This window comes from Epinephelus lanceolatus, chromosome 6 (genome assembly GCF_041903045.1).
Source record: "Epinephelus lanceolatus isolate andai-2023 chromosome 6, ASM4190304v1, whole genome shotgun sequence".
Classification (NCBI taxonomy): domain Eukaryota; kingdom Metazoa; phylum Chordata; class Actinopteri; order Perciformes; family Serranidae; genus Epinephelus; species Epinephelus lanceolatus.
In genome coordinates this window covers 38,133,191-38,160,147 of record NC_135739.1, presented here as the reverse complement: position 1 = coordinate 38,160,147, position 26,957 = coordinate 38,133,191, and the positions used below count along the sequence as shown (strand labels likewise).

At 40.8% G+C, this 26,957-nt stretch overlaps 1 protein-coding gene across 1 annotated transcript in view; it reads left to right on the top strand.

Annotated features, from left to right (window-relative positions):
* tns3.2 (tensin 3, tandem duplicate 2) overlaps nucleotides 1–26,957 on the top strand; it is a 64,003-nt gene that overhangs the window by 1,694 nt on the left and 35,352 nt on the right. Inside the window, exons 2-13 of the mRNA XM_078169042.1 lie at nucleotides 3,505–3,679; nucleotides 4,619–4,669; nucleotides 4,756–4,878; nucleotides 4,992–5,056; nucleotides 8,696–8,779; nucleotides 9,083–9,195; nucleotides 9,443–9,503; nucleotides 9,592–9,667; nucleotides 11,126–11,255; nucleotides 11,484–11,549; nucleotides 13,963–14,067; nucleotides 20,329–21,288. Coding sequence (XP_078025168.1) covers nucleotides 3,512–3,679; nucleotides 4,619–4,669; nucleotides 4,756–4,878; nucleotides 4,992–5,056; nucleotides 8,696–8,779; nucleotides 9,083–9,195; nucleotides 9,443–9,503; nucleotides 9,592–9,667; nucleotides 11,126–11,255; nucleotides 11,484–11,549; nucleotides 13,963–14,067; nucleotides 20,329–21,288 — 2,002 coding nt within the window. The 5' untranslated portion in view covers nucleotides 3,505–3,511. The remainder of the gene's footprint in view (nucleotides 1–3,504; nucleotides 3,680–4,618; nucleotides 4,670–4,755; nucleotides 4,879–4,991; nucleotides 5,057–8,695; nucleotides 8,780–9,082; nucleotides 9,196–9,442; nucleotides 9,504–9,591; nucleotides 9,668–11,125; nucleotides 11,256–11,483; nucleotides 11,550–13,962; nucleotides 14,068–20,328; nucleotides 21,289–26,957) is intronic.

Here is a 26,957-nt window from a genome sequence, read left to right as displayed (position 1 = left end):
AGTCCTCTGGGTTGGCCCCATTGAACTCCAGTGGGAAGTGAGTGAAGGATCAGGTCTTTGTCACACAGTAGCGTCAGTGAGTTCTTCTAATTGGTCTCTTTATTTTGCTTGTTATTTCTGCCAGAAGTGAAAGAAAAAGCGGGAAATAAAACAAATAATAAAAATAAAGTAGCAAAATGATTTTCTGAATAATCCCTAATAAGCAAACAGATGTTTATAGGCACATGGTTGTGACTTTGGGTGCAGTACGTCAGGGGTGCAGCACCAAATTCTGGGCCCTATGCATAAGCAGTCTCTGTGGGCCCCCCATCTTTCCTCTCTGGATTCATGTCTCTCTCACACACACCTTTTGATTTTTTTTACAAAGTCAGTTTGCTTTCTGCCTCTTTCCTATCTTTCTTTTCTTTTTTGAAACCCCAATTTCCCTTTCGCAGGGAAAGACATAACAGTGTGCACTGACGCTCCAGCAGCATAAGCAGTCACTCACTTGGCTCTAGCTGCATTTAGAGACAAATCATAGAACAGAGGGCGGACTAAACCATTTTGTACTTTTAAGGGGTGAGAGGGGCCTTGGAGAGCTTCCACTATTTTCTATACAAAGTTCAGCCTTTTGACCAACTGATTAAGTCAAATTAATTTAGTTATGGCACTTATTGAAAAGAAAAGAATTAAATTTCAGTTCAGTCAACTTAAATCTTTAATGCACCATGCACCAATGTACTCATATATGGATGAGCCATGCCAACAAACATGATCTGCCATCATAAATTATACAGATTAACAAATTATACACCAGTGTTTGCTTTAGTGTGGACTTTGTCAGCATCCAAAAATGGGCCAGGAAGTATTGGAGTGACTTGTGACAGCATTGAACCTGAAGCTCTGAGTGTTTTCATTCATGCTGCAGTGGTTCCCAGCAGGTTATTCTTGTACGTTGCTCCAGTGAAAAATGGTTGTATCACTGTTTACTCTGCTGTGGTCACATGGTCAGGGTGAAGGCGAGGTTAACCACGGCTCTTTGTACGCTCGTCTGTTGATCTCCTTCCCATAGACATGCACTAACATGTGTGTAATTGCCCTGGTCTATAAGCTGTAACACAGGGCCCAGACACCACAGAATTATCCACTTCATGGTTTACAGAAGAATGTGGCAGCAGATCATATTCTGAAGGTCTTCAGGACTTGGAGTTACAAGGTGAAAATAACAGTGCCCTGAAGGTACTCTGAATATGACTTTTCAAAATCCCACCTATTCTTGGTTTTCAAGAACAGGTCTTTGTTTTAATGTACAAAAACTAAATTATTGGGAGTTTTAAGACCTCATTCTCATCATTCTCAAGTCTGTACAATAAATGTGGTGCTACATCAGGCAGCCTGCTAGCTTAGCTTAGCACAAAGATTGGAAGCAGGTGGGAACAGTTATAATATTATAATGAACTGTGGTTTTACTTGGGGTTTTGTTTCATGCCAATTAATAGTTTAGCACATACTGACCTGTCAAACTCTAAGCTAATGTCAAACTATTTTTTTGAGATTTTGGGTTTTACTGCTGTCACTTTTAACGCAGTAACTTTGACGTACTAATAATATCATAAAGGGGAACAAAGCTTAAATTAAGAATTCCAGTATGTTATTTCTGTGGCCTAGGAAAGTTTGCTCAATATTTGTGAACATGAGCTACTCTCTCAGAGTCAGAAACCAGAGAAGTCTCAAACTTGTGATCCACAATTGTGGAGATGTGTAAGGTCAGCAAATGTGTTTATTTCTGTTTTCATTTTCAGCTGCATCTGTAACATTTAGAGATATATAGAAGTGGTGCGACCCATGTGACGTTTCTGCTGTGCTTATTTTACATACAGTGTTGCTGCTATCTCCTTTGTTAACCAAATCTACCAACACAGAGGACGGGGTCACAGCAACATGTATTTTAACCACCTAAAACAAATCAGTGTCAGTTTAAGTGTATGCTGTATTTAAATACTTGCTCCACTTTACCTCATACACTAACTAATCAATGCTGTGGTAGACCAGCAACACCAGTGTGAAGTAGGTCTGAGTTTAATTATAGTTGTCAATGAAGTTTGGTGGTTTTGATATAACAGCTTCTGACCTTCAAGAAAAGGCTGTCTGAAAATACCCTGATAACAGCGTACAATTAAACTGAAATTGCTTTTTTTGGTGGCTAAAAACTAACTAATTGAGGCAGTGTTTTTTCAGTGCCATTTGGTTTCATGTACATGAGGTAAGAGTTTTCTACCTGAAAGTTACATTGTGTTTCAGTTTATCCTCAGGACATCCCCCTGGGTGCTCTCAATGTCATCTGTAACATCTTTCACCATTCACTGTCAGTTGAGCAATCACAAATTATAGTTTTAGCACACCAGTTTTGGGATCAGGGGGAGAGTTTACTATTTTTTGGGCAGTTTTAGACCAGTTGTTTTCAACCTTTTTTGTATTAAGGGTTGTTAGATATGATTAAGACCAGAATTCTCTCGTTGTCAACTAAAGATGAGGAATGAACTGTGGAAGAATGGAAACCTATGATTAGAGTATTCACTACTACCCTTATTCATACTGGGCTCACTCCTATAGCCCCCACCTCCAGAACTCCCTTAAAGACCCCTGGAGGTCCCCGGACCACTGGTTGAGAGCCACTGTCTCAGACCACATGAATACTGTGTGTGGACTTTAAAAATTGATGTAGATCCCCCTTAATTCCGACTGCTAACTAAAAGTAAAAATCAGCTTTTCACTAAGTTAAAACAAGATTTAAAAAATGACTCTTAACTTGTATCATTGTCATTACTACTGCCTTTGATAACAATTATCAAATTTAAGGCCCTACAGCTCCCACTTTCCATTATTTAACAGTCTCTCCAGCTCCTTTAACCTACAGATAATAACTTAATCACGTGGCAGCACAGTTAACAGACAGAGCTTAGTTTGTATTTGGACCTTTTAAAAACTGAATTAGAAAATGACTTATGAGATACAACTTTTTTTTTTCAAATTTTAGGCCCATTAGAGCGTAAAACTAAAAATAAACCTACACAAAACGTTCCAGTCATGTGATGTCATTATTTTCAGTCCTTGTGTGAATCTGTGTTTTGGTGTGTTTGTGCTGATGAGTCATGAGGTTAGGATCTGGTGCTGGGGCAGCATCATTCTTCGGTGACTCATCATTACCTCGGTTCCAGTCACATGCTCAACGAAGGTTTCCAGTGACTCAGCTTTTGGTTCAGTTCCCCATTTTGTTTGGCCTTGACCCCACTTTGTTGTAGCACCACATCCCGTAAAAGGATTTGAGGATTAAAATAAGGCTGACCGGACTTGAACTCACATATCTGTGTTGGCCAAAAAGATTTGCTTCACTTAGGAGTTCCAGCTGATACAGCACAAACTCAGATAAATTCTCTGCAAACATCTGCTGACCTGCAGTGAAAACCCTCACTTCCCTAAAATTTCCACGACTTTCATTCTCAACATGCATTTCACTTCCTGTAGGGCGCACATGCGAGCGAGGTCAGTCATGGAGGAGCCACAGCGAATCGATCTGACCTACATCACTGAACGCATCATCACTATATTCTGCCCTCCTGAGTGTCAGGAAGAGATCTACCTGCAGAACCTGCAGGAGATTCTTCTCATGCTGCAGTCCAAGCATGGACACCACTATATGGTGAGATGGAACAGACACAGATGGAGGAAGTACTTGAAGAAGTAATACCACAATGTAGAAATACTCTATTACAAGTATAAGCCATGCATTCACTTGAGTAATAGCATTAGCATCAAAATATACCAAAATAAAAGTGCTCATTGTGCAGAATGGCCCATTTCAGAATAAATTACATAATAATCTGAAACTGCAAAGTAACTGAAATTTACAAAAAGGGGTAAAAAGTACAATGTTTTCCTCTGAAATGCAGTCGAAGTATAAAGTAACATCAAATGAAATTACTCAAAGTACAAGTACCTGAAAACTGTACTTTATTACAGTACAATAAATACATCTGTTTTTTACATTTGTCCTCACCCTTCACTTCTGGAACAGCATGTTCCTCTAAAATTATATTGGCTTTCCTTCATTTTAAACATTGTTGTGGTTACTTTCATGTCAAGTCAAATTTTATTTTACCAGCTCCCAAATCACATATTTGTGTACGTTCCATCATATTTTGACATTTAGGTACACTGGCAAAGTGGCGGTATTTGACAAGTTGGGATGAGATCATGTTTAAGCCAGCCAGCGAAATCCTTGATGTTATACAGTATTACAATACACTTTGTTTTTTTGCTTTGTCCAGAGTAGATTAGTATGTATTATCACCACTAAAAATGTAATTTTCAGTACTCTGAATTTTAACATAAGTAGGTTGTACGATCACCAAAGATTATGAATTTACTTTTACATAAGATAAAAACCTTTTAAATTTTAAACAAGTAAATCTAAGTCCCAGCGCTGCACTCACTATTGTTTCAGTCCTATTTGCATGTTAGACATTTAGATAATGATAAGGTTAAAAGTTCACACTGAATAATGGATAAAATTGAAAGTGTAACTTTCCTCATGCCGTTATTCCCTTTTCATGAAAACAATTTCTCCTTCCTTCTTCAGCTCATCAACCTCTCACAGAAGAATAACACCCTCACCCGAATGAACCACAAGGTAATGATAACAATTCAAAGTACCAATTTCAGAGGTCAAATGGTGCAGTGCAATGTTAGTTACAGTATTTGTGGTTTGTCTGTCAGATTTTGGACACAGGTTGGGTGGCCCTCCTGGCTCCTGACCGGGATCAGATCCTCAGTGTGTGCACGACGATGCAGAACTGGCTGCAAACACATCCGAAGCACGTCCTGGTGTTACACTGCAGGGTAAACTTCACCGATTCCTCTGCACACACCGACACTGACATGTTCTTTAACTCCATCTATACACTGCAGGTGAGTGTGTAAAGTTTATTAATCCTGACTGTGGTTGTCCACAGGGACGTAAAGGGCTGCTCGGAGTTCTGGTGGCTTCTTACATCCACTTCAGCAACATATCAGCCAGGTAACACTGATGCCATGGGAATGTGTAGTATGTAGCATGTACAATGTTTAATGTTTACCAAGTTCAATATCGTAGTTTAGTGTGTTACCATGCTAACATTTACCAGTTAGCACCAAACACAAAGTACACCTGAGGCGTATGGGGATGTCATTAGTTCTGCAGCTATTTGGTCATAAACCAAAATATTGGACACATTAAAATTTGAATCTGGTTATGGTGCTGGATGATAAGTCAGAGGATCAGCAAAGTTATCACCGTGTATCCTGCAGGAACCATGAATGTAATTTAAGGGTAATATATTTTAGTTTGCACCAAAGTGAGGGACCAACAAATGACTGACAGACTGACATTACCAACAGCTACACTGCAATTAAATTTGGCACAGATATTTCTGGTTTCCAAAGGAAGAATCCTGATGAGACTGTTTTCTGTCGGACGTGTTTGCAGATCTAAGAGCACTGACAGAACAATAGAGTGAACAGAGGCTGATCTACCGCTCGACTCCTCCAGCCAAAGGGCAGGACAAATGAAGAGACTTTGAACTAGACTGTTATTTGATTTTCGGGCAGGGATCCTGATACTGTTGGACACCAGTGAATTTATTTACTCTTAATGTACCTGCCTGACAGAGTGCGGGCCTGGAAGACATAAAGCATTATTAATTTTAGTGGAAAGCATTTTTAAAGCAAACATTACAGCCTGTTCAGCTTATGTGGCCACATATAATCTGTTCTATGGTTCAGATGTGAGTTATTAAAAGCACATCCTCATTTACATGTCTAATCATGGGATGAAGGGAAAGGTCAGTTCGAGGTAAGTCTGTCCACTGAAAATGCAGAGAAGAGGAAGAGCAGGTCGACCTCTGTACTAGTGTGAACGTGCGTGTGTGTGTGTGTGTGTGTGTGTGTGTATGTGCTGTTCGTGGCTGAACAGCTGACTCAGTGTTGAGAAATATCTGATTGTGACCATTGTCCTTCTGTGGTGTGTCCTTGTGTGAGTAAGTGCAGGTATGCAAAGGTTTGTGAGTGAGTGTAAATCTGACATGGACTTTTTAAGTTCCAAAATTAGAAAAACATATTTCTTACCAGCCTGCTGCCATACTTACTTTCTGTGGTGGTATCAAGTCATGCAAATAATTTTGTTTTTTTGCTCTGTCTGTGAGATTTTGGCTGCTGTCCAAAACAGTGGAGGTGAATGGATTTTTGATTGTGGTGGTGTTGAGAAAATTGGAATTAACAAAGCAATACGACAATTTCTGCTTCACAGAGCACAAGTAGTTGTTCTGAACACTATTAATCTGTATTGACATGTAACAGATCAACATCAGACTCAAAAGCTAACACCATAGACAATAAGGAACAGAAAACAGCAAACTCAACAGCAAACTACAAACTACACAGCCTGTCTATGCAGTAGAAAGATGCAAGTGCTTGAAATTGATGCTACATGATTAGAAAAAAACAGAGGAAGAGGGCTGTGGCATTCACTTTTGTTCAAGAGGCAGAAAACCCTACACTAAAAGACCGCACTGAGCTGCACCAAACCAATAACACTCCTGCTGTTGGGTGACATAATGCAAGCTTGTACCTTTTGTTGGAGGAAACAATATGTCGGCCGGCCATAACAAATGATCTTGTATTGTAATTAAACCATAACTTAAAATATTTTTCTGAAGAAAATTAAGGAAAGATATAAATATAACAGTAACATAATTTTGGTTTATATTTAATCAGCACTGCCTAGTTTTACAGTTTGAGCTGAGTTTGGTCCGAATTTGAGAGAGAGAAAAGGGAGGATCTCTCTCTGTTTTCAATCTGCTCTGTGTACGTGATGTGGAAGTACAATTTGTAGCCCTAGAGCCAGCAAAAATACATGCTTCGATTCATCTGGAAGATTTGTGCAGAGAGATGAACAGGGAGATCTGGGTGATGGTAGGATGGAGCGAAGTTTACAAGAGGTTATTTACTCATACTATTCGCATAGTTAGGATACAAAGCTGGTTGAAAATCAGCAAAGTATCCCTTTAAAAATGTTAATAGCAGCATATTTTTTAAGAAACAATGTCCTTGTTACTCTGGATAATCCACAGAACACACTGTCTACAGTTATCACGGGAATATTTTCGATTTCTTACAGGAAGCCTCCATGAGTTTTAAACACCTAAAGCCTGATTTATGGTCGGTTGTGCAAAACCCTTGTTGAGTGTTGTTCGACAGAAATGACGTATTTTCGACAGAGAAGAGTGTTGAATGACAGTTGCCTTTCATGGTGCACTCACCACAGAGAAGGTAGTTTTAAATCCACACTGACTCCAACCTGCACTCAGTGTCTCTGTCCACAGGAGCAGCTGTCTGTCCATTATACATCTATGGGTCGACCAAACTGCCTTCACCAGGCTGACTGACAGCAGACATTTACTTAACAAGAATAGTTTCAATGTCAGCACCACAAGAGAAAATCAACAGTCTTTGTATATATTGATTTTATTTACCAGCTCCCTGTAGTAGGTGAGGGGAATCTGCCGCTCACAGACACACTGGGAACAGATCAATCAGTAAATATAAGGTAATAAGTTAAAAGCACATATACAGTGGGGTATCTGTGTGATTTAAAGAGCTCTCTGTGCAGATTAGCTTCACTAAACGCAACTGAAATAGCCTCGGACCATGAAAAATCACAGGGAGTCTCTGGTTACCATGGAGATGACTAAAACCTTTCGCTGAAGCACAAACATCGTGAGAACATCGTGCTGCCCATAAATTTGTGTTGAGCGACACTCTTCAAAAGTGTCTCGCACCAAACCATAAATCAGGTTTATGTCTCCAGGCGTTGGTGTGCCACTGCATATGCAGAAATAGTAGTACAAAGCCTGCTGTGGCTCTAGAGTGAGCCGTGTGAAGTCGATAAATGTCCTCAAGCATTGGCAATCCCAAGTGGCAGTGTTGGTTGAGTCTGAAGACTACAAATTTAAAAATGAAAACAATCTGGAGGGCGGCATGGTGGTGTGGTGGTTAGCACTGTCACCTCACAGCAAGAGGGTTGGCGGTTCAATCCCAGGTGTGGGAGCCCTTCTGTGCGGAGTTTGCATGTTCTCCCCGTGTCAGCGTGGGTTCTCTCTGGGCACTGCGGCTTCCTCCCACAGTCCAAAGACATGCAGATTGGGGACTAGGTTAATTCATAACTCTAAATTGTCCGTAGGTGTGAATGTGAGCATGAATGGTTGTCTGTCTCTATGTGTCAGCCCTGCGATAGTCTGGCGACCTGTCCAGGGTGTACCCTGCCTCTCGCCCGATGTCAGCTGGGATAGGCTCCAGCCCCCCCGCGACCCTCAAGAGGATGAAGCCGTTAGAAGATGAATGAAGGAATGAACAATCTGGAGTTAGAAAGAAGAGTTCCTCATCTTTGCTGCAGGCTACATTAACCACTACTGGCATAACATACACAAATCCCAGAATGAACTATCACATGCTGAGATGCATTGTGGGTCATGTTAGCGTCAGGTTTTGTGAAGGAGGAAGAATGCAAGGAATATAGAAGATGAAATCTCTGGTTTTGCTGCATCTACTAGAAAACACTGTAATGTAGGTGAACTGAGGATGTTTAGACGCATCACCATCTGAATATTATCCTCTCTCTCAGTGCAGACCTTTCTCTCGACCACTTTGCCATGAGGAGGTTCTACAACGACACACTGTCTGCTCTGATGACCCCCTCACAAAAACGGTAAGAATAAGGTTGATGAGCAGGCTCTCTACAGGGCAAAGGTCAGCTCTGGTTAGGTCTTATAGTTTTTGATCTGTGATGTAGACCAAAGGATCGGCTGTGACTGTTGACCTCAGACTGCAAGGTCACTGATCACCTGATTTATCCTCTTGTGAAATACTTAACTATAATAAATCTACAATAACGTGGTGAAACAAGGACACTGACTTGATGAGAAGCACATTTATATCCAATCATAAAGTCATCTGAGATACTTGCGTTTGGTAGAATACAGGATTAAATACATTTCTCTGTGCTCTCCAGGTATGTGTGGATGCTGGGGAGCATGTTAAAGGGAGGTCTGAGGATGTGTCCCTCTCCGTCTTTCCTCCTGTGTGTTGTTCTTCACGGTCTTCCCAAAATAAAACCAGATGGAGGTAAGGAGCAGATGTCCGACCTGAATTAGAGGAAGCTAAATAGATAAATAGCAGCTGGCTATTGTAGAAGCCCTCTAAAGGGCTGTATCCTTTAACTTACTGAGGAAGAAGAAAGATGCTGCTTATAATTCAAAATGTGTCCTAAGGTTCAAAAGTTGTCTGATTGAAGTCAGTCTCAAGTCATGGCCTGAACATTTCTTTTTCAAACGAATGCTCTCTTTTATGATGAAACTCTTCCTCTTCCCAGCATGTTGTCTCTTCCTGAGAGTCTACCAGAGTCTACAAGCTGTTTGCACATCGGCAGTCTAGTAAGAAATTATATAATAATCTATAGACATGGCAGGATGTTATTCAGAAGAGAATACAGTGTGTAATGTGTGTTTATATCCATGTCAGCCATGTTAATGCAGCCCAGACAGACCGCCTCTACATTGTGCTGCAGCCAGCTCAGCTGCTCAAAGGGGACATCATGGTGAGTGCTGATGTACACTGTTACGACTTTTATGCCTTTTCACCAGCGATAGCCATGGCTGGAGGAATTATGTTATCAAGGCGTCTGTCCGTCCGTCCATCCCATTCTCATGAATACGATAACTCAAGAATACCTTGAAGGAATTTGTTCAAATTTGGCACAAAAGTTCACTTGGACTCCATGATAGATTTTGATGGTCAAAGGTCACTATGATGTTACAACCTCTCATTCTTGTGAATGCGATGTCTCAGAACAACATAAGGGAATTCCTTCAAATTTGGCACAAACATCCAATTTAAGTCAAGGATGAACGGATTAGAATCGGGTGGCCTAAGATCAAAAGTCAAGGTCTCTGTGACCCCGTTGGTCATATTCTCGTGAATGTAATATCTGAAGAACACCAGGGAATTTCTTCAAATTTGGCAAAAACGTCTGCTTGGACTAAAGGATGACAGATTACAATTTTGTGGTCAAGGTCAAAGGTCACTGTGACCTCAAAAAGCATGTTTTTGAATTCATACATTGATTATGACAAAATTTTACTCAAATGTCTAATAGAATAAATTGATGAAGTGATGACATTTTGATTCCAAAAGGTCAAAGGTCAACTTTACTTTTGGTCAGATGCTGAATTAGTGACACTAATCTTGGGTGCCCATCTTGAAACAGTGTTGATTGTATAGATCTTCTGTGCTGCCAGGGGAAGATGTGTGTGAAGCATCCATGTTTTCACAGACATGGGTGTGATTCTAGTTTTTTTTTTTTTTTTTTAAATCATTTAGGTGTATAAATAAAGGTAATGACTACCACTGCCATATATGGCATAAAATGTAAATAATTCATTACTTGGAATCATTAGAATAAGCTAACCTTGCAGCAACCATATTTTATTTCCCTTTTTGCAAAAGTTTGATTTTTAAAATAATATTGTTTACGTTATGTACATTATATCTTTTGAATTAAAAGCTGTAACCTTGAATGAAAGACCTGATTAAAGGACTTGTTTGCAATAGAAATGAATTGCAATTACTTAATCAGAAGTGTACCAATAGATCACTGTCTCTTTCTTCCTGTAATTACCACCAAATTGCAAAGTCTTTCCAGGAGAATTATTGGAAATTATTCAGTAGTGTTAGTTTTGTAAAATATAGCATTACATTTTTTAACTGTAATGTCATATGTTTGGAAGTTAGAAAAATATAAATAACAATATAAATCGAAAAAAATAAATGACAAAAAATGACTAACAAATCCTATAATAAAATCTAAAGAAATCTAAATAACAAATTCAACAGTTCTCATTTTTTAACCAAATTGACAGGAAGTAATTTACTGACCTCTTACTTTGCTTGAATATAACTATGTATAAAAAGAAAGGGAAAAAAAAGGCATAAATCTGAGTGAATCAGATAAAAGCAGCACATGCAAGACACTGTGTCATCTTCTCTCTGGCTTTAGGTGGTGTGTTATGATAAAAACAGCCAGTCAGCCAGCCGGCAGGTTGTCTTCCGTCTCCAGTTTCATACGGGCCTCGTACACGGACACACCCTCACTTTCAGCAAGGCGGAGCTGGACTGTGCCAGTGAAGGTATTTATAACCTGCACACTGCCAACTGCTGTCTCAGCCACCATCATTCTCTACTGCAATATCCATCTTAATCTGTAACTGATAAATGTTTCAGTCTTCCTTCCAGTGTAAATATGACCTGCCTGCACTAACTTTGGACCCTTTATCAGCCTGTGCAGGTGTGAAGTTCACATGGAAATCTGCCCGCTGTGCCAAGTTAACTTCTTTTTCTTTTTGTTAACATTTCAGATCCTCGGTTCCCAGATGATGGAAAAGTGGAGCTGTTGCTTTCTGACAGCCCTGAAAAAATTACAGGTAGACTATCTCCAACAAAAGATTTTTTTGCAGCTCATAAAAACAAAAGGCACCAGCAAACATTATTACAGTGAACTGGATAACAGAACTGAGAATAAATGTGCATGTGAAAATGTTTCAGATGTTTTTGGGTGGTTTTGTGATGCTTTGAGCCAGGATCCACAGTACATGGGTTCAAACTTTTCATACTTCTTTTATTATTCAAAGGAAACCAGATTAAGAGAACAGCTCTGTGAGGCTTTAGGCACAACATAGTTTTGAGCTTAATGCTAATGTCAGCATGCTAACACGTTTACAGTGACAATGCTAACATGCTGATGTTTTTTAGCATGTATAATGTTAACCATGTTTACCATCTTTGTCTACTCTGTAAGCATGCTAAGATTTGCTAAATAGCATGATTCGCAAAGTGGCCTACATTTGAGGCTGAATGTTTTTAGTTATGCATGTATCAACTCAACAAGTATCGGATTCACATTTTGACCTCATGGTGGCGCAATAGGTAAAGTCAGGGTAGTCATTATTATTCATCCTCTCAGGACAATGAATGTCTAAACTAAATTTCTTGGCAATCCATTGGGTTGTTGCTGACATATTTCAGTTTGGATCAAAAATTGTGGACAAACAGACAGACAGACTGATATTGCTGTCCCTTGAGTTGCTAGCATGGCTACAAACACTTATTTGTGAGTAATTTACAAATATGGATGGCAATTGTCAGGACTAAAGGTCTACTGTGTAGGATTTAGTGGCATCTAGTGGTGAGGCAGCAGATTGCAACCAACTGAAACTTGTTCCTTGCGTGAAGGACAATGATGGTAGCCAACATAAAAACACGAATGACCCTATCTAGAGCCAGTGTTTGGTTTGTCCTTTCTGGGCTACTGTAGAACAACATGTTGGAATCAATGGAAGAGGACCCACTTCATATGTAGATATTAACCGCTCTGTCTAAGGTATCAAAAACAACTATTCTTATTTTCGATGATTGTCAAGTAATGGAAACATAGTTATGAATATTATATTCAGTTTCTGCCAATATATCCTACTAAATCCTCCACACTGGACCTTTAAAGCTACTACGTGTAGGGTTTAATTTTACTTTAATTTGGCACTTTCTGGTGATAAGAATGATACAAAAGCAAGTAACATAGATATTTAATAGACTTTTTTCTGCTGATGAAAACTTGGAACATTTTTCACAGAGCATTTTTCAGTTGTAATTTCTCATTACTTTGACACAGCTAAGACAGCATGTTGCATATAGAATTATATCTTTTTACATGGCCAGACAACCTTTGGGATAAGTAAACCAGTATGTCTTTTGGGAATTTAAGTGAACTGGACCTTACCTGCATAGAAAACCCTGAGAAAAAAAATAGTAAAGTGAAAACAATGATTGCCAAATTATACATTTGCCTTAAAAAAAAATCCCCTCTAACTCTGTGGTTCCCAACATTTTTGGTATGTGGCCCCAGTTATGTCTGCTTCTTTGTCACCAGTTCAACAGAAGAATTATGTGTCATATGATTTCTCTTTTTTAAGAAAGAGAAACTAGTCCCAAAGGAGGTAACATTATCTAGTAGTTTATGAGAAAAAAAGGTTAAGATTAGAAGAAACAAGAGAAAAAAATATTAATAGCTTTCCTCTTCTGTCAGTCATCTCATGACTCCTCAAATGTATCTTGTTTTGACCCCACCTTGGGAACCATTGCTCAGACTTAAGCATACAAACACCTGGACTCCCCAAACTAAACACACTCACACGTGCAAAGCCAACTCTCATTCACACACAAACATTATTTAGGCTATAAGTGCCTCAGATGAACAAAGACTGCACCAAGCTTCTTTGTGTCTCCTAAACCAAGCAGAAGAGACAGAAATGACTCAATTTGGAGTGTTACACACACACACACACACACACACACTACTCATTATTGAAAAAAGTATTCATCCAGTTGAGCAGTCACCCAGGTGGGGGCAGTGTTGGACACCATGATGAGGGCGTAACGGTCAAACTGGCCCTCAGCACACACAATCACACTCCTTGCCTCTCAACAGGAAGCAATATAAGGAGTTATCACACACACACATCTGTCAGGAATTCAGATAGGAGATACTGCACACGGGTAAACACTCAGTTGGGGAAATCCAGGACACATACACACATTCAGACACAGGAAGACAGGTAGAAGTAAAATTAAAATCAAAACTCACATTATTGCTTATATCAAAGTTGAAATTAGATCTGGAAACAGCTGGTGTGTGTGTGTGTGTGTGTGTGTGTGTGTGTGTGTCTGTGTTTGTGCATGTGTTTGTGTGTGTGTGTGTGTGTGTGTGTGTGTCGTTGTTAACTGACTCCTGACCGCTGCTGCCTCTTTGTCTGCTGCTCTGTTTGTCATTTCCATGGGCAGGCAGAGAACTGTGGCACAATGGACACTGTGTGATAGTGGACTATGACACCCTGGACCCTTTGGTTAGACGAGATTCATACGGAGACACATCCTCTCTTGAAACAGGTAAGGTGCATTTTATGGTTTTTCATTAGTAAACTCTCTTTATTTTTTAAATACTTCTTTACTTGTGTGTCTTTCTTTCACTTTCTTTTCCTGTTCTGGATTCCTGTTGTGTCTCCGACTTAATTATTAGACAGGATTTAACAGGACAACAATATATTTAAAGACACGGCACACTATGGGAGACGTCTGCTCTGCTCTTACATAATGGTGACCTTTATTCTGTTTCCATGGCATTCTTAGGGAAGCAGAATGCCAATCCAGGGCTGCTTAGTTCTGACTTTTAAAGGACCAAACCAATGTTTTGTAAGGTTTACATCTGTAACAATCAATGTTTTGGTCTCCACCATCTCCCGAGGGAATCTGGCTCTTTAGCTGATCAATGCTTCACTAAGTTCAGAAAGTAAGTCAGGAGCGTGAGAGGGTACACCAAAACAATAAAGTTGTGGGCTTGACAACAATGAGCTGAAACTCACTCTAAAGCTCCATAGAGCCGAGGGATGATAACTCTCTGCAGGTTTATCACTATGAGTGACCCCTTTGACATTGTTATTGATATTGATTAGAGCAGCTTTAAGTATATGTTTTCTCCTCGTAAATCGGATAAAACATGCTAAATCGTGAGTATAGTCCTTTAAAGGTCTGTTAACCAGTATTTTGGATCAAAAAGACTGTACGTAATGTAAAACCAGTTGATATGACTGCAAAACCCACAGAGAATTATCATCTCCTCTGCAGCTCTACAGAGCCTTTTATAGCCTCTTTTAGCTCAGGTTTTTGGTTTGACGGCACATTTAAGGCCCATTCATAATTTCTGCCTTCTGATTTTTAGCCTCTTTTAGGTCAGAAGTTTTGTGTGATGGCACATTTAAGGCCAACTTATAGTTTATAGTTATAGGGTCTGTTAAGGTATGCGAGATGTAAATGTTGTCATCCGCCCATGTCCGTAGGGGTCTATGTGGATCCCTTTGTGGTCCAGAGTGCAGTCCAGACTTTGAGTACTGCGTCGACTATACACATATCAAGCGTGCCAACTGCACATTTTCCAGTTATTAAGTATAATGTCTTGTTCCAAACTCCAGTCCCATTGGTGGCGTATGCACCTCTAGCTGGTTGTCCAAGAAGAACACAACACATGTTGCAAGCTTCTTTTAAAAAGAGGTTGGGCATGGAGATCATTTGTTAACAACATTTATATAATATGTATTTAAAGGAATACAAAGATGGCCAGGACAACTGGAATGGAGTGTGGATCGGGAAAGGTGCATATTTAGAAAGCCAGACAGACATGAACCCTGGATTGTAGTATGAAAGGAGCCGCGTGCGCATCCATACAACCAGTACATGTCTGCAGATGTTCAATGCGTTCAGTATGGCCGAGACTTTACTCACTATACACTACCCAAAACAGGAGACAGACAAAGTTAGCAACTAGCTGGTGAAGACAGTGGAGCATTTCGCAGCTAAAGAGCCAGATATTTCCCTCAGGAGGTGGTGGGGACCAAAATGGAGCAACGAGGAGACTAAATACTGGACTTACATTCATCAGGTTGACACAAACATCATCAGGTTAAAATGGGAGTTGGCAGCTGTAGAGCTGCAACAACTTTAAAAGAGATTTGTGAAAATTAGTTTTTTTAGCTTGTCATGGAGCTGTTCTGCCCCCAAGTGGCCAAAAAACAAAACAAAACAAAACAGTAAATGTATCTTTGGCTGCTCTACAGAGGTTGCATCCTTCTGTGGCTGCAGATCCAGTCCCTGAAAAGGTCTGTTTAGACTCTGGCCTTGGCTGTGGTCAGTGCTGTGGGTAATTGTCTGGTCATCGGAGTGACAGCTTACAACTGTTGTGGTCACAAAGACGTTCATCTTGACAGCAGCCGGGCCAGATCCGTGTATTTGGAGGCGGCTGTTTGTCAGAGAGTTTCCTTTTAGTTAGAACAACCGTTCACACAAAGAAAAATACCAACAGAAAAATACACATCCAGACAGCTGAAACAATCACTTAAACCGGCGGTTGAGATTTCAGTTCCGGCTGTTTTATGCCGTTGCTAAATCTGCTCTGCCAGCCATGTAATTTAGATGGACCGATCACTGGGGGAAAAACGCAGAAAAGTGGCATGTAAACGCACATTTACACAGACGCTCACATGAATGCAAACACACACATGGCCATTACGTTTAACCACCAGCACACACGCATGCACATGAGTATAATGAGGGTGCCAGCCAGTTAGCAATGCAGCCAGTTGCAAGAATGTTGTTTTCAACCACAGGTGGTTCTACTTTACCCTCTCAGCCCACTCACACCCCTCCCCTCTGCTGCCTCTATCACTCCATCTTATTTTACTCTCTCCTATTCTTCTCCCCCCCTTTATCTGGTTTCCCTCTTTCCAGTTGAAGCGTGTTGCTTTCAGGTTCAAGTTGCAGGTTGCAATTTGTCCAGTATGTCCCCATCCCCCTTCTGCACACAAGTCTTTCCAGAGCCCGCCCCCATGTTTACATTCCCCTCTCCATATCTGGCCAGCTCAAGGTCCCTCGTGCTTTGTGTTTCTTTTCTTGAAAGTGCATTATGTGTGTTGTACAAACTCTTTCACCTGTGCAGAAATATGTGCCTGCATGCAGTATTAGTGAATGATCCACCCTTCCTTCTTCTGCCTTCCCCCTCAGACATAAAAATGCATGAGCGCGCACTCTCCCCACAGCATTACCTACCTGTGTCAGCCGGGACAGGATGCCGAGGGGGAGGAAAGAGGAGGAGGGATGAAGCAAAGCAAGGCTAATTTTGTAGTGACGGTGAAGGCGGGGATTCGTAGTGCAAGGACTAAGCAGGCAAGGAAGGAGTGACACGAGAAAGGGGAAAGAGAGAGAGTAGGAGGGGGGTTGACACAGGGGGGCTGTTAGCACCTTAAGAGAAAGAATGTTCTTTGCTTGTCTTCCTGTGGCAGCCTGAGAGGGCGACACAACTTCAGCTTAGCTCTGAATCTCTATTTCAGCCTCCCTTTCTCTTTGTATCTGTCTCCTCATCCTTTTCATTCTGTTCTCGTCCTTGCCCCCTGTTTCCTTTCAGCTTGTCATCTGTTTCTCTTTTCCTCCTTCTTTGACAATCCGAAGGGAGGCTTCAGCAAGCACTTCCATCCTGTTTCTAGTCAGCAGAAGGGACAGTGAAAGTTTATTCCTGACTGCCGGTGAGAGAGTAAGTAAGCTTTTTGATGCAGATTTGGCATGTGTGTCTTTTTACTGAAGCTCTTAAAGTAGTGTGAAAGTTATACAAAGTGTTTATCAGTGTGTGAATGTACTACTCTGTGCATCTGTGTGTCTATGTGTGTGTGTGACTTAACAGACCAGCTGTGAGGGTTTACCATGCCTGTCTGGTATTTGAGTTTTATTGCCTCTCTGGACTTAAGAGGCTGTGCTCATACAGCTGCGGTATGCACTGTATGTATTGTTGCAGTAACTGTACGAGGCAGTTTCTTATCTCGTCTGAATGTAACAGCCTTTATCAGGAAAAGAACTTGTTTGTGTAGTTCTCATACAATACTGTCCAATATGTTTTTGGCAGCATGACCAAGGATTTTGTTCAGCATTTGATTGTTGTGTCTATGAAATATCTAACAATAGGGAAGAAAGCCAAAGTTAATCAGTTCACTCTCATATTTAACAAAAAAGACTTAAATAATGATGGAAATGCGCTCTCTTGTTGCTACAGACAGTTCAAGTATATGTGCGTGTGTGTGTGTGTGTGTGTGTGTGTGTGTGTGTGTGTATGTGCAATCAGCTCTATCTGACCTCAGGTACACTTCTATGATGGACATGTCCTTTGCCTGACATGCACACACACAACTACACACGTATGCATCTGCCAGCACACACAAAGGGGCTCTGTGTTATCTACATGGAGTGTGTCTGGGGTGATGGCTGCGTTCCAACAGGTGATGTGTGTGTGTGTGTGTGTGTGTGTGTGTGTGCGCGCGTCACAGTGAATCATATACAGTAGTATTGCAGGTAAAACGTCATACAATTGTATTTTACAGTATAACTTTGATTACTCCCTAAAATCTTTCGAAACATTGTTCTCAGTGTAGCTGCCATAACCCAGATTAGAGAAGACAGAGTTAATAACAAATAATGAAAAAAAATGTTGCTATGCTCCAACACCATCAGATGTCACCATGAGGTCCCAGCATTACACTTTTAGGCTACATACAGTACAGGCCAAAAGTTTGGACACACCTTCTCATTCAATGCGTTTTCTTTATTTTCATGACTATTTACATTGTAGATTCTCACTGAAGGCATCAAAACTATGAATGAACACGTGGAGTTATGTACTTAACAAAAAAAAGGTGAAATAACTGAAAACATGTTTTATATTCTAGTTTCTTCAAAATAGCCACCCTTTGCTCTGATTACTGCTTTGCACACTCTTGGCATTCTCTCCATGAGCTTCAAGAGGTAGTCACCTGAAATGGTTTTCCAACAGTCTTGAAGGAGTTCCCAGAGGTGTTTAGCACTTGTTGGCCCCTTTGCCTTCACTCTGCGGTCCAGCTCACCCCAAACCATCTCGATTGGGTTCAGGTCCGGTGACTGTGGAGGCCAGGTCATCTGCCGCAGCACTCCATCACTCTCCTTCTTGGTCAAATAGCCCTTACACAGCCTGGAGATGTGTTTGGGGTCATTGTCCTGTTGAAAAATAAATGATCGTCCAACTAAACGCAAACCGGATGGGATGGCATGTCGCTGCAGGATGCTGTGGTAGCCATGCTGGTTCAGTGTGCCTTCAATTTTGAATAAATCCCCAACAGTGTCACCAGCAAAACACCCCCACACCATCACACCTCCTCCTCCATGCTTCACAGTGGGAACCAGGCATGTGGAATCCATCCGTTCACCTTTTCTGCGTCTCACAAAGACACGGCGGTTGGAACCAAAGATCTCAAATTTGGACTCATCAGACCAAAGCACAGATTTCCACTGGTCTAATGTCCATTCCTTGTGTTTCTTGGCCCAAACAAATCTCTTCTGCTTGTTGCCTCTCCTTAGCAGTGGTTTCCTAGCAGCTATTTGACCATGAAGGCCTGATTGGCGCAGTCTCCTCTTAACAGTTGTTCTAGAGATGGGTCTGCTGCTAGAACTCTATGTGGCATTCATCTGGTCTCTGATCTGAGCTGCTGTTAACTTGCGATTTCTGAGGCTGGTGACTCGGATGAACTTATTCTCAGAAGCAGAGGTGACTCTTGGTCTTCCTTTCCTGGGTCGGTCCTCATGTGTGCCAGTTTGGTTGTAGCGCTTGATGGTTTTTGCGACTCCACTTGGGGACACATTTAAAGTTTTTGCAATTTTCCGGACTGACTGACCTTCATTTCTTAAAGTAATGATGGCCACTCGTTTTTCTTTAGTTAGCTGATTGGTTCTTGCCATAATATGAATTTTAACAGTTGTCTAATAGGGCTGTTGGCTGTGTATTAACCCGACTTCTGCACAACACAACTGATGGTCCCAACCCCATTGATAAAGCAAGAAATTCCACTAATTAACCCTGATAAGGCACACCTGTGAAGTGGAAACCATTTCAGGTGACTACCTCTTGAAGCTCATCAAGAGAATGCCAAGAGTGTGCAAAGCAGTAATCAGAGCAAAGGGTGGCTATTTTGAAGAAACTAGAATATAAAACATGTTTTCAGTTATTTCACCTTTTTTTGTTAAGTACATAACTCCACATGTGTTCATTCATAGTTTTGATGCCTTCAGTGAGAATCTACAATGTAAATAGTCATGAAAATAAAGAAAACGCATTGAATGAGAAGGTGTGTCCAAACTTTTGGCCTGTACTGTACATGCTGCTGTAAACCTCTGAGTGGTGGAACTGCTGCACACGTTTTGGAGAAAATTACTAATTTATGTTAGAGCTGAAACAAATAGTCACTTAAATGAACAGTTGATGGAAAGAAAGTTATAATATATAATTCAAATCTTTTTTTAAACAAAAAATATCCAGTTCAGTCTTCTTAAATATGAATATTAGCTGTTTTTTCTTAGTTATTTATCTTTTTTTTATTGTAAATTTAATATCTGTGGGTAATTTTCAAGTTTGTTTCTGCTTTTTTTGTTTGTTTGTTTGTTGAAGAACCTCTGATTTCATCATGCCCTCTTCACTTCTGCCACCAAACCTCCACCCTCCTTTCAACAGGTCATATTTGCATCTGTTTTCCATTCTTCTGTTAACATATAAACCTCAAACTGACCTCAGTGATTTTGTCTTCACAGCTTCACCTCATATTCAGGACCCTGGAAATGGCAGCTTATACGGTGTGAGGAAGAGGAGTAGTGAGGAAGGAGCTTCCTTCTGCCTGACCGCCAGCAGCCCCAGCTTCAGCGACCGAGCTCCGTCTGCCAGCAGTGATTCAGGCCTGTCTGTTGCCTCACAGGGACCAACCGGAGCTGGACAGAGGAGAGGGGTTGCACAGGACGAGTGTACCCAGGCAAGGAGGCTGTTCCCTGGGGTGGACTTTGAGATTGCTCAGCCTCTTCTGGAGGTCATGACTGAGTTTGCTGCATCCAGCAGAGGAGAGGGGGAGATGACTGGAGATGAGTCTGGACTGGGACATACTGTCAATGGAGAGGCTTCGTCGAACGAGAGGGAAACTGATATATTAGATGATGAGGATGAGTTAGATGGTGTAGCAGCTCCTGCTTCAGACCTGCCAAGCTCTAGCAGTATCTGCTCCCTCTCCTCCGAGAACCTGCCTGAAACCCAGAGATCAGCCCACACTGAGTACTCCACACACTCCTGGGTTCAACAGCAGCAGATGGTTGTTGTCGTCACTGATACCTACCTTCAAACTGATGGGGAAGAGAAGTTGAACAGGGTGAGGAAACAGAGGCCGTCACCTCTGACAGCTCCTGACACACCAACTCGAGGACTCAGCAGCAGGGAGGCAGTGCAGAGAGTGCTGGTGGACGAGGACGGCACACACAATGTCACACAGAACACAGATGTTGCACGCAACCTACAGTCTGCTGATACCACAAACCCTTCATCTTGCCAAGAAGTGGATTTGTCGTCATTAAACACAGACATTGACGAATCCATAGAGCAGCTGAACCAGCTTATTTTGGATTTGGATCCCACCTTTGTTCCTGTTCCTACCCGCTGTGCCCCCCTTTCCCGCTCTGCCTCTCTGCACACCAACGGCCTCAGCAACAAGGGAAATACCCATCGGTCAGGTAAGACTTCAAAATAAATGGAAAAAAAAAGCATCACAACATAGAATAGAAAATTAGTTTGAAACAACGCCAACTTCTCTTCCTGGCTGACAACATAGTTCTTTGGAACACACTAAAATATGTCAACAAGTATCAGATTGACATGAAATATTGTGGAGACGTTCATGGTTCCCAGAGGATGAATCCCACTGATGTTGGTGATCCTCTGGCTTTTCCTATAGCGCCACCATGAGGTTGAACTTAGGGTTGGGCCAGTGTATTAAACCAAACACCAGACTGGACTGATTTACAGAATTTTACCATTAAGTGTCACACTTGACTTAGCAGCAACCCTCGAGTGGAACAAAATGACACTGTGTCCTTACAGCAAATGAGCGTCCAACTATCAGTTCACAATGTGTTACACTGGAGCTCTCTATCTACACTGAATCCATTAAATATGCACCTCTGTTAAACCACATAGCTATCAGCTGTGTGCTCAAGATCAGACTGGAGATGTAACCACCGAAAAGATAGAAAGGTAGCCTACTTGCTGTCTCTCCTACATTTGTAAAGTTGCTTTTTAAAACAGAAAGCATACGTACTATATTGTGATATTTACTGGAAATGAAAGACAATATAGCCAACAGCAAGTAGGTTATTATAAGCAATGGTCATTTAGCTTACCAGAAACTGTTCGCTTCCTGGCAATCTCCCCCAAGACAGCTTCCACCTTATTTAGGTTTTTGACATAAGGAATTATTGTACAGATAATTCCTTATGTCAACTTCATGAATCAGCCATTCTTTTCCATTGTGGAGCTTTCAAAGCAAGTAACAGGAATAAACAGAAACAGGGTGTCTAACAAAAGCTCAGCTCAAACCAGCGTACTGTGTCACCTGCAACCAGTTAGGACACCTCTTTTGTCAGCTTTAAATCCACAGTGTTGCCATATTGGTGTATATAGCTTTAGTTTTCTTAAGAGACTAACTCTGCCATCTCTCACCTCGTCACGCAAAAAAACACATGAACTTTCTAGTAAACAAACACAATGTGCGCTGCTAAACCCCCCCTCCCAACACTTGTTACTCTGTTAGTCTGATTATAGAATAAACATAATATGTCATGATAATATTGCTTATTACTGATGCAATAGAGGTTTGATTTAGCACTCTGACGCCATCAGCACAAGTAGCTACTTTTTAATTTGCCAAAAAGTTTCATAATGACAAATGCAGGTTCAGTCAGTTTGCATGAAATCAAACTGTTTTAAGCTCGCACACCAAACCAGACCCACAAAACTGGAAATGTTAAAACTCCAGCTGACATTTGTGGTTTTGAGTAAAATTTCTCAACAACTGTTGGTTGCATTGCCATGAAATTTGCCACATGATCCAGTCTTTTGATTTATGATCAAATACCTGCAAAACTAATGTCATTCCCATCAGCCGCATGTTAGCATGCTGATGTTAGCATTTAGCTCAAAGCCCTGCGGTGCAGACTCACTGATTTGCTAGCGTCGTTGTGGCCTGCAGACACAGATATTCAAGAGGCGAATATTACAAACCCTCAGCACTTAAAGCCAGCATTTTTTGAGTTGCTAAAAACAGCTATTACTAAAAATGTATGTATTTTGGGTAAACTGACCCCTTACCTTGGTAAGTTCTAACAGTACCTTTACACAGCTCTACTTGTACAGAGACATAAAACAGTCCACTGTGGCATTATGACTGACTGAATGCCACACTAAAGAAAATACACGTGTGCCAGCTCAGCCAATACAGAGACCCATTTATAATCCAGACTAAAGGACTGAAGCACTGCCTCATTTTGGAAATCTCCACCTGAGAGAGACGAATACATGTGGGTTTGTTACAGAAGGTGTGTTTGTTCGTGTGCAAGGTGTTTGCTGAAAGGGTGGAAGCATTTGATTAAACAGGTGGTAGATATTCCTGCTGATGTAAGCAGTGTAAAATCTGGTCTCTACACAAAGATTTGTTTACCCTCCACTTTGTCTTATTTGGAATGGAAATCTACAGAAGTGGAAGAAACGGTTAGATAAGTAAAGTATGTGTGAAGATGGACCAGTCAGACCTCTCACCACAGTGAAACTGGAGTACTGCCATCAAAACATTATACACTGACATAATTACAGAACCCCAGTTTTACAAACAGCTGAATGGGATTAAATGAGTCATTTCTTATCAGAAAAGATTTAGTCAAGTACGTTTGACATTGTTAAAGAGGGATATAATAATACTGCTACAGCTTTCTCATGAGCAGATTTAGATCTACACTCCACTGTGTAACTTCTGATTAAACTGAACAGAATAGTTCAGTCCTGATAAGGAAAAGCAGGATCCCAAAGTTAAAGTTGAACTTAATGGTTAGAGAGCCAAATCCTAACTCATAAGGAGAGATGCAATGTAAAATAACCTCATGGAAGTATGCCTAAGAGGTTCCCATATCTGATGATGTTACATAGGAAATACCAGTACTGTAACACAAATCTGTTTTAAATTTAATTTACCCAAAAGTTTGCAGTGAAAAAATAATGTTTCTGCTCTATAAGACATCTTCTCTGTCAACAGCAGCACTCACAGGAGCAGATGGGATTGTAACTTTCATAGTTCAGGAAATGAATCTATTAGCCTAGTTATCATTCAGACCTGCAGGCCTGTTGCTTTCACTCATGGATGGATTCCTGAATAGGCCCACCGGGCACAGGCCTCAAAGACCACAAAGAGATGAAGAGGAAAGACACACAAAATAAGTACACAAATGGGCAAAAAAACAAAACAAAACAAAAAAAACTCATCGAGACACAAAATGACTGAAAGAGACACGAAACAGCCACAAACATACAAAATTACCTCAAAGGGCCACAAAAGCAAATGAAAAACAGCAGATAGCTGACTTATGGAAATCAAAAAAAGAGCTGATTTCAAAATTATTCAGACTAGTCAATGTGGACTGAGCCAAATATTCGGATGAAATGAGTTTCAGGTACAGACCATGTTAGGATAATGTATGTAGTACGAGTATCATTAGAGTATAATGTGTCAATATCTGTACTCGATGATGAAGAAACAAACCTCATTTGGCTAGCTGTGTTCAATCTCATGATGATCAAAAGTGGTCTGATACTCAATTCTGATGCTGTTCTGTAAATAGTTTTCTAATTAATAATAAATATAGCAACTTCTAATCAGCTCATATCAATGTCAGGCTTAAAATAACAATGTCGAGTTAAGCTCCGCACATTTCTGGTTTAAGCCACACCCACTGCGTATTTAAACTCCGCCTGTTTTGAGTGCGGATACAGATAGAGATAATTTGTCTGTTTGAAGAGCTACAGATACAGATAATGGTGTACTTGTTCATCCATACTGTCAATCTGTAGTCTTTGAAGTGAAAACTTCACTGATGTGAAATGAAGTTCAGCGGTGATGAAAGTTGAAGACAATCAGTAGTTTGACTCACAGTTCACTATGAGATAACTGCACCCTATTGTCTCCAACATGCCTTCTTATGCAATTCCACTTCATGTAATCGATTTATGAAATTCAGATGTCTGATCTCACACTACATAATACAATCTATTTTAATTATTTTGAATCTGGAGTGGGGCAACAAAAATCATCCAGTGCCTGTGCCTGTTTGCTAATTCAGCTGGTTATTTCACTGTCTGTAAAAGCTAATGAAAATATAAATGCAGCAGTGAAGGGTTGCTTTTTCATAAAATGAAGTATAAAATTCAGTCCTTACACATGACTTTTAGTCGAGTGAAGAAATCATTAACAAAAGTACAAGGAAGGTTAATTTTTCTCAGGCTATCAATACTGCTGTCTCTCATCTACAAGAGGGAGTCAGGTCTGTAATTTATTCATTTGACTCTGTACTTTAACTAAACCATGCTGAAGTTCAATGTGGCCAATTCCAAACGGTGTCTGATTCCTCCAGTTATATTTTTTATCTGACTGGAATCACTGGAAGACAAAATGTGAGCCTCTGATGCATTGTACTCAAACTAATGATTGACTTGTACTTTAGTCCTTTGACTTGGAAATGACCCGATATTCTCCCCAAAGCCAAAGATTAAATAACTAATTTACCTTACAAAAAATATATATTGAAAAAGGCTAGCACAATATCAGATTTTCACTGCACAACTATTGTGACCAAAGCAGAGTCAAAACAAAACCAAAACAAAACCAAAACAGAAGGAAACAGATATTATTTCAGAGTCACTGGATTATTTACACGATATTATTATATGTGTATTTTAAACATGGTATCAATATTACATTTTTAAATTTCACTGTTAGTGTCAATACCGGTATAAAACAACATCCCTATATTGAATTGATTCGACATGTTGTGTGAAAAAAAGTGTAAAAGTGCAGACAAATAAAGCCTGTTCAGGACAAACACTGACTTTGTCCCACCTTTCAAACCTGAGCATATCACAGTGATGATGCCTGTGTTCATGACTCATGTGTGTCAGCGTTGCCTCCTCACTGTTTCTTCTGCCCCTGCTGGGACACGACAGATTTACTACCTCTCACATCCACTGGGATGCACCCAGGAGGAAGAGGCACATTTCTGCTGCGACCTCTAGCCCTGATTCATTTTCTGTTTGAAGACTGTGGGTCATAGGTGTACGAGTGATGTCATCACTTCCCAGGTCTTTGCATACAGAGCAGCTGTTCCATCAAAGCTAACCTCAGAGTGGCCCGATGGTTCACATGGGAGCTCCCCGCAGTTGAGAGCAGCTGTGACAGCTCCTGAATCCCGTCTGTCAGGATCTCTGCTGTGGTTATCTTTGACCCACGGCCATGTGCCACGCAGGGTTACATTACTGCTGACGTTTAACCTCTAACCCTGTGTTTTTGTGCAGCCTCAGGTCAGTGAGGCTCTTCTTCTAATCATGGAATTTGAGCACAGGAAATGGAGCATGTGTGTTTGTATGTATGTAGGTCAGCGAGTTTGTCAGGGGGATATTTCCCGAGGGCATACTGGAAGCAGTAACACTAATATTTCACTGCTTAGTTACTATGTGCGTGTGTGTGTGTGTGTGTGTGTGTGTGTGTGTGGAAGTGTCTGTTTGTAACATGTGATTTTCTGGGCGATGTTTTGAGGCAGGATTTTGTAAGTGATCAGGAATGCTTTTGAAGTTTGACACAACACTTTGCTCTCCAGTGTGTTTGCATCATGCCCTCCTTCTCCCTCTCATCATCTGTTGAGTTGCAGTCTTCAAAAGAGAATAGCCTCCCTACAAATACAGTGGGGATCAAGTGATACTCAACACTGTAAAAAAAAAAAAGGATGCTCTGTGGAAGCACCCTCAGCAGGCCCTCTGGTGTAGAGGAGGAACTGGATTAGTTTCACTTGGGCTAGCCTGGCCTTTCATGTGAGTTTGAGATGATGGATGCTCACAATGAAAGCTGAGCTCACAATGTTCCACAGTGCTGTTTATGGTTGATATGCACAATGGAGTGTGGTCCCATATATGGTCAATCTCTATCATGACTCACACACCAGACTTTGGTTTCAGTGTTATGGTGTGTTTTGGTGTTTCCACAGTCTTCAAAGGCTGCAGCATGGTAATATGTTCAGGCTGGGTAGAAGAACAAAAACATCTATTTTATCATGTCTGCATTACTAACTTACTAATTTTAGTTTCTTGT